Below are 8,537 nucleotides of genomic sequence, written 5' to 3'. Positions count from 1 at the left end.
AGTAAATGTGACTAAAAAATAAGTGTCGAAAACAGCATTTTTTTTTTTTACTAAAAACAGGCGCAATCATTTTAATATAGTAAAGATGCCCCGATGAGTGACCCTCCTGGGAAAATCGGACCAGAATAAAACACAGTACTACTGTCTCTGCGTGGTGCAGAAAGGCGGGGTTCCTCCATACACCTGGTGATAAGATTTTGGAAACCTCCCAGCACCGCCTCCTGTTAGTCGTTGGCGCTCCTGCTGTGCTGGAACTATGACTCCTAGCATTCACATTTGCTTGGCTGTTCTCAGAACTCCCATAGAAGTGAATGGAGCATGCTGGGAGTTGTAGTTTCACAACAGCTGGAGTGCCGGAGGTTGCTGACCCCAGTCTAGCAGCTGCTTTTTCACCTCTCCAGAACAAATGCATGCTCGGCCGGTGGGGTGAGCATACCCCTTTAATGCTGCCATAGCAACCCCAGAGCAAGCATTACCCTGACATTTCTGCAGGAGGGCAGGTCACACTCACGTTTCCAGTTATTAGTCTATACGAGGTTGATACTTTCCTAGGGGCTCTTTCACACCAGCGGATTCCCTAACAGCAGAACCCGAGGCCAGTGACGCCCGCCCGTTCACCTGCTCCATTACCTGAGCGGGCGGACTGTGACGTGAAGAGGGGGCGGGGCTCAGGCAGAGTGTGGGCGGGGCTCCTGCCGGAGAGACTAGGAGAGCTCAGCCGCGTACACACCGCGCAGCCGGCACTTACCGCTGCAGCCATGGACTCACACGGCCGCCGCCTGCTGCTCCTGCTCCTCTGTCTGAGCCAGGACTGGACGTGCGGTTCTGCTGGCCCTGGATCCGGTGAGTACTGGACGGCAGCGATACTTACAGGCGTCTCCAGTGTGGACAGCTGTCTACAATATGCAACCATTCATATACTTATATATACATGTACATACATTCATGTGTGTGTGTGTGTATATATATATATATATATAAGAATATTCTTTCTATAGCGCCAGCATATACCACAGCGCTTTACAATCAGGGAGTTCATGTACAAACACAATCCTACATTATAGAAGGTAAGCAGGCGCACTCCTATAAGGGTAGTAATATAGCTAATTTTATTAATGGGAATAATATGGGTTTACGGTATATGTGGAATTTCCTGGTGATGAAATTGATTCAATAAGTATTGCAAAATATAAGTAAAAATGTGCCTTGGAATAAAAGATTTAAAAATCAAAATGAGGAATAAAATACAATATGATAAAATTGCCACATATGCATATAAATATGATAAAAATAATCCTCCGTGGAATAGTCCTTCACAACTGAAGATGTGCAGAATTAATCCAGGAACGATCTGCTGTATGTATGGATGCAATACAGTCAATTGCTGTGATGCTGCGGGAAATAAAGAGAGGTGTTCTGTGCCCGAGCGCGGCGTCCCACGCTGTCTGCGGCTGCAGAGATCACTGACCCACCGGCGCTGTTGGAATAGGTCCTCCTGTGGCGGTCAGCTGTTCCTGGGAGAATTTGCGAGGTCTGACGCGATCTGATGGTAAGATCTTCAGCGTTCCTCGCGGTGCCCGGGGCGTGGTTCGCGCGTCTGTAGTATGACGCGGATGATCACGTGATGACAATCTTTGCAATTGTTTCGGAGCGCTCCTTGTGATGTAGAAAAATGATGCACCTAGGTTAGTCCTTGTCCTGGGTGAGTCAGACTTGGCCAGGGGCATAGCTAGAAATGCATGGGCCCCATAGCAAAAAAAATTCAATCATTCATTCATGGGACCCCCCCCCACATATCTATCGGGCTTCTCACCACCCCTTCCAGAGCTCCCACCCAAACACCTATCCTAGATCTCCCACCGCCATGAGCATAGGTAAGTCAGAGGAAAAAACAAATAAGTATATGAACCTTTTTATTCAAAATTAAAAACCATTCAGTAACTGATAAAGTGGCCAATCTGTAACATGAAGAATTGAAAAAAAAAAAATTTGTAACTGTTCAGCCTGTCGGATCTGTCCTGCCGCTATTTCGCCGTGCCGCCGCTCCATCCCCATTGACTATAATGGGGGCGGAGCTTCGGTGCAGCGCGGCAGTGTGCGGTGAAAAGTACTGCAATTCTGACTTTTTTGTCCGGTAGCCTCTCACTGCGCAGTGCCGTGCAGTCAATGGGGACGGAGCAGCGGTCCAGCGAAATAGCGGCAGGACGGATCAGACAGGCTGAACAGCCTACCGGATCCGTCCTGCCGCAAGTGTAAAAGTACCCTTAGTCTGTCATATAAGGAGGGGGGGGGGGGAAAGAAAACCCAGAACCAGAGTGTGCCCCCCAAAAGAAGGAAGGGGCGCCCTCCTTATCACTGCTGGCATCTCTTTAACTTCAGATCATCAGACTCTCACTTACTAATTACAGCACACACCCCTGTAGTGTCCACCATCAGACAGGGGAGGGAAGAAACCCCAGTTGGGGGGCACACTCTAGTTCTGGGGTTTCTTCCCTCCCCTGTGTGATGGTGGACACTACAGGGGTGTGTGTTCTGTAAATTTGTAATTAGTGAGAGTCTGATGATCTGAAGTTAAAAGGAGCTACCTGCAATGATAAGGAGGGCGCGGGGGCCCCAAGAGAAGGACGGACGGCACTAGTCAAGTGTATGTAAATAAACAAAAAAATAAAATAAATAAACAGAAGGCGGCCCAGGCGGGCCCCCAGTGGCGTAGGGCCCCATAGCCACTGCTATAGTTGCTATGGCGATCCCTACGCCACTGGACTTAGCAGTTCTGCACCTCTACCATTTGCTTGAACAGTAGAGCCGTCTATCATTCACTTTTACAATCCTACATTACACAGCAACAAAACAAGCAGAAGACTTATCCTTACAGATATAGCTAGGACCATACAGGCATACATACAGGTATAGGTAGACATACAAGCATCTAGTTCTACATACACATACATAATAATTATTATAATTTATATATTGCCAACATATTCTGCAGCGCTTTACAGCTCAGTACACATACTGGTTTACAACCAGTGAAGTGCACATACAGAACATAGTTATATATACAGATATAGATGGGCACATATAGGCATACATACGCGTATAGGTAGACGTACAAGCATCTAGTTTTACATCCACGCTTATTCTAGTATACAGTCGTGGCCAAAAGTTTTGAGAATTACATAAATATTGGAAATTGGAAAAGTTGCTGCTTAAGTTTTTATAATAGCAATTTGCATATACTCCAGAATGTTATGAAGAGTGATCAGATGAATTGCATAGTCCTTCTTTGCCATGAAAATTAACTTAATCCCAAAAAACCCTTTCCACTGCATTTCATTGCTGTCATTAAAGGACCTGCTGAGATCATTTCAGTAATCGTCTTGTTAACTCAGGTGAGAATGTTGACGAGCACAAGGCTGGAGATCATTATGTCAGGCTGATTGGGTTAAAATGGCAGACTTGACATGTTAAAAGGAGGGTGATGCTTGAAATCATTGTTCTTCCATTGTTAACCATGGTGACCTGCAAAGAAACGCGTGCAGCCATCATTGCGTTGCATAAAAATGGCTTCACAGGCAAGGATATTGTGGTTACTAAGATTGCACCTCAATCAACAATTTATAGGATCATCTAGAACTTCAAGGAAAGAGGTTCAATTCTTGTTAAGAAGGCTTCAGGGCGTCCAAGAAAGTCCAGCAAGCGTCAGGATCGTCTCATAAAGAGGATTCAGCTGCGGGATCGGAGTGCCACCAGTGCAGAGCTTGCTCAGGAATGGCAGCAGCCAGGTGTGAGGGCATCTGCACGCACAGTGAGGCGAAGACTTTTGGAAGATGGCCTGGTGTCAAGAAGGGCAGCAAAGAAGCCACTTCTCTCCAAAAAAACATCAGGGACAGATTGATCTTCTGCAGAAAGTGTGGTGAATGGACTGCTGAGGACTGGGGCAAAGTCATATTCTCCGATGAAGCCTCTTTCCGATTGTTTGGGGCATCTGGAAAAAGGCTTGTCCGGAGAAGAAAAGGTGAGCGCTACCATCAGTCCTGTGTCATGCCAACAGTAAAGCATCCTGAGACCATTCATGTGTGGGGTTGCTTCTCATCCAAGGGAGTGGGCTCACTCACAATTTTGCCCAAAAACACAGCCATGAATAAAGAATGGTACCAAAACACCATCCAACAGCAACTTCTTCCAACAATCCAACAACAGTTTGGTGAAGAACTGCATTTTCCAGCACAATGGAGCACCGTGCCATAAGGCAAAAGTGATAACTAAGTGGCTCGGGGACCAAAACGTTGACATTTTGGGTCCATGGCCTGGAAACTCCCCAGATCTTAATCCCATTGAGAACTTGTGGTCAATCCTTAAGAGGCGGGTGGACAAACAAAAACCCACTAATTCTGACAAACTCCAAGACGTGATTATGAAAGAATGGGTTGCTATCAGTCAGGAATTGGCCCAGAAGTTGATTGAGAGCATGCCCAGTCGAATTGCAGAGGTCCTGAAAAAGAAGGGCCAACACAGCAAATACTGACTCTTTGCATAAATGTCATGTAATTGTCGATAAAAGCCTTTGAAACGTATGAAGTGCGTGTAATTATATTTCACTACATCACAGAAACAACTGAAACAAAGATCTAAAAGCAGTTTAGCAGCAAACTTTGTGAAAACTAATATTTGTGTCATTCTCAAAACTTTTGGCCACGACTGTACTGGTTTCCCACCAGTAAAGTGCACATACAGAACATAGTTGTATACAGGTATACATAGACACACATATAATTAGAAGTACAAGCATCTAGTTTTACACCCCCATATACTGTAGATGCATAACCTGGTATACAGGTTTCCCACCAGTAAAGTGCACCTACAGGACATAGTTGCACTTGCCCGGAATGATCCCTGTAGTTCGCCCCCTGCTGGTTATTTGCTGTATCTGCTGGTATATAGCAGCTTCATGTTACTGTATGTAGGTTTTATTTCATGTAGTAATTGTTTGTCTCATACGGGAGCGTCCGCCTGTCTTTATTTTATATATGAAATGTTTTGTTTTTATGGATACAGACGATAATTTTACATTTTTTTTGCGGTGATCTCTTCTATTTGGGACCATTTGATCAAGATCTGGATTGCGTCCACCATACTTTGAATACTTTGACTAGTGCTGCTGTCTCCGTCTTCTCTGTATGCTTTCTTGTAGCTATTTTGATACTTTATGATGTGTTTTATTATATATTTGTTTTCTTATGGAGTTTATGCACGTAGACAGGTTTTTAGTGACTTTTTTTTAGCAGTAAAAAACCTCCAGACTTTAGCTGAAGGTCTGTGGGAAATATGAGCTACTGAAAACCCAACTTCTAGAAAATCTTATAAATATCATCCTATATTCACGAGAAACGTGAAATGCATTTTTTTTTTCTTTTGCTACTGGTGTTTTATTTATTAGGTGGCTTTTTTGTATTTCATGTTTTTTGTCACAATTGCAGCATGTTGGAGCTCTTTTCTCTGTAGGGGAAAAACACATTGAAGGGAATGCTAGTGGTAAGGGCAAATTGACACTGAGTTTTCTGCAGCAGGATTTTCAGGCATTTTTTTTTTTTTTTCCAGCCAAGGCTACTTTCACTCTGGCGTTTTGACTTTCCGTTTGTGAGATTCGTTCAGGGCTCTCACCAGCGGTCCAAAACGGATCAGTTTTGCCCTAATGCATTCTGAACAGAAAAGGATCCGCTCAGTTTGCCTCCGATCAGTCTCCATTCCGCTCTGGAGGCTGCTTGCAGTATTTTGGTGTCCGTTTGACAAAACTGAGCCTAACGGATCCGTCCTGGCACACATAGCAAGTCAATGGGGACGCATCCGTTTTCTGACACAATCTGGCACAATAGAAAACGGATCCGTCCTCTATTGACTTTCAATGGTGTTCAAGACGGATCCGTCTTGGCTATGTTACAGATAATACAAACGGATCCGTTCTGAACGGATGCAGACGGTTGTATTATCTGAACGGATCCGTCTGTGCAGATCCATGACGGATCCGCACCAAACACGAGTGTGAAAGTAGCCCAAAGCAGAAGTGGATTTGGAAAAATCTGCCCTACAGACAAACTGTTTGCAAAAACCACCACAAAAAAAAAAAGCAGTTGCCCTAAAGTGTTTTTTGTGTTTAAAAAAAAAATTATAAAAAAAATGTTTAAAGGGAATGTGTCAGCAGAAAATGACCTAATATTTAAATCACATTTTTCTCTAACATTTTTAACAAATTTTTTTATGTTGTTTAGAATTTTCTATGTCAATATTTTAAACAAAAACAATAAAACCCTGCAGTTTTCGCACTGGCCACTAAATCTAATAATAGGCGCCACCTCTTAGTCTGTACAGATTACTTTACTGTCATCTGCGGATCCGCAAAACACGGACACGGCAATGTGCGGTCCGCATTTTGCGGATCGCACATCGCCGGCACTAATAGAATATGCCTATTCTTGTCCGCAATTGCGGACAAGAATAGGACATGTTCTATTTTTTTTTTCAGGAACGGAATTGCGGACCCAGAAGTGTGGGTCCGCAATTCCGTATCCGGGCAGCACATTGTGCGGCCCTATAGAAATGAATGGGTCTGCAATTCCGTTCCGCAAAATGCGGAACAAAATTGCGGACGTGTGAATGGGGCCTAATCCTGCCTGTAATTGGTATCACTTCTGTGTACAGATCCACCATTCACAATAGGTGATTGTCAAAGCTTGTCTATTCCTTCCTTGTACAATGACCTCTGCACATGTCACAGAGCATGCCCAGAAAACTCTCCCACAGAGTTCCCTCCACACTATTGTGTCTATGGACCTGCCGAAAAGCAAATTTTTTAAATGCTTTGTAAATGCTGTTAGGAACAGCTCAGGCAAGATGGCCGCCCTCATAACCACGTTCAGAAAACAGAATAAAAAAAACTGGTTTTAACTGGCATATACAAATGTTGAGGACACATTTCCTTTAAAGGGGTTTTTCGGGAATTAAGAAAATGAAAATGCATAAATATTACTTTATTATAAATATATTTCCAAGTACCTTCCATTAGTTATAATGGCTCGTTTTGTCTAGGGAGCAATGATTAGGGGGAACAAAATGGCAGCTGTCCTATTAGTACACACAAAACCTGTCCTAATCACACAGGAGGAGAAGTTACTTCACAACACTGAGGTAAAGAGCTGCCTCATCCTGCTCTGCTACTTGTCAGGGATTATGATCCTGAATACAGATGAGAAGATCTTCGGCTGAATCTCTTTAGGAATGGAGGTTATGAGGGGAAATGAAGTACAGAGAGGATGGACAGGACAGACTGTGGTAATGTGGGGCTGTGGTAATGGAGACTGCATACAAGTGCTGCTGCTCATCAGCCACATCTGCTCATGAACTTCATTCCTACAGAGATTCAGCTGAAGACCATATTAAACTGTATTCAGGATCATAATCCCTGACGAGCAGAGCAGGGAGGAGGATGAGGCAGCTCTTTAGCTCGGTGTTGTGAAGTAACTTGTCCTCCTGTGTGATCAGGACAGGTTCTGTGTGTACTAATAGGACGGCGGCCATTTTGTTTGCCCTGATTGCTCCCCAGACAAAACGAGCCATTATAACTAATGTAAGGTATTTGGGAATATATTTCAGTATTTTCCTTTTCCTAATTCCCGGGGAACCCCATTAAGGACCCATATAGACAGTTCTACAGAGGGCAGCATGCTCCATACTTGAAAATGTGGAACACACACACAGCCGGTATATCCGTGTTTTGTGCATCCCCAATTTGCAGATTACAAAAAAGGCAATGGTGGTGTGCAATGAGCCTAAAACATGCATGTCCTCTCCAAGCCCTTCTACATATACACACACAATTTAATTTCAGGTCCAATTTGAATAGAAGGGTCGTCAGAATTGATTCGGTGTGAATCAGAAGTGCCCCAATTGCCCTAAAAAAGTGTGTATGTACACTGCGTGCAGAATTATTAGGCAAATGAGTATTTTGACCACATCATCCTCTTTATGCATGTTGTCTTACTCCAAGCTGTATAGGCTCGAAAGCCTACTACCAATTAAGCATATTAGGTGATGTGCATCTCTGTAATGAGAAGGGGTGTGGTCTAATGACATCAACACCCTATATTAGGTGTGCATAATTATTAGGCAACTTCCTTTCCTTTGGCAAAATGGGTCAAAAGAAGGACTTGACAGGCTCAGAAAAGTCAAAAATAGTGAGATATCTTGCAGAGGGATGCAGCACTCTTAAAATTGCAAAGCTTCTGAAGCGTGTTTATCGAACAATCAAGCGTTTCATTCAAAATAGTCAACAGGGTCGCAAGAAGCGTGTGGAAAAACCAAGGTGCAAAATAACTGCCCATTAACTGAGAAAAGTCAAGCATGCAGCTGCCAAGATGCCACTTGCCACCAGTTTGGCCATATTTCAGAGCTGCAACATCACTGGAGTGCCCAAAAGCACAAGGTGTGCAATACTCAGAGACATGGCCAAGGTAAGAAAGGCTGAAAGACGACCACCACTG

General features: G+C 43.9%; 1 protein-coding gene across 2 annotated transcripts in view; it reads left to right on the top strand.

The window, feature by feature from the left end:
* Positions 1-708: 708 nt before the first annotated feature.
* The window catches only part of LOC120977928 (interleukin-13 receptor subunit alpha-1-like), an 83,914-nt gene continuing 76,085 nt past the window's right edge, over positions 709-8,537 (top strand). Inside the window, exon 1 of one of the 2 annotated variants that reach the window (XM_040406097.1) lies at positions 709-843. In XM_040406097.1, coding sequence (XP_040262031.1) covers positions 759-843 — 85 coding nt within the window. In that variant the 5' untranslated portion in view covers positions 709-758. The remainder of the gene's footprint in view (positions 844-8,537) is intronic. The other variant, XM_040406098.1, reaches the window with a different exon arrangement.

This window comes from Bufo bufo, chromosome 8 (genome assembly GCF_905171765.1).
Source record: "Bufo bufo chromosome 8, aBufBuf1.1, whole genome shotgun sequence".
Classification (NCBI taxonomy): Eukaryota; Metazoa; Chordata; class Amphibia; order Anura; family Bufonidae; genus Bufo; species Bufo bufo.
The sequence above is the reverse complement of the archived record's forward strand: the minus strand, read 5'-3'. Positions and strand labels throughout refer to the sequence as shown.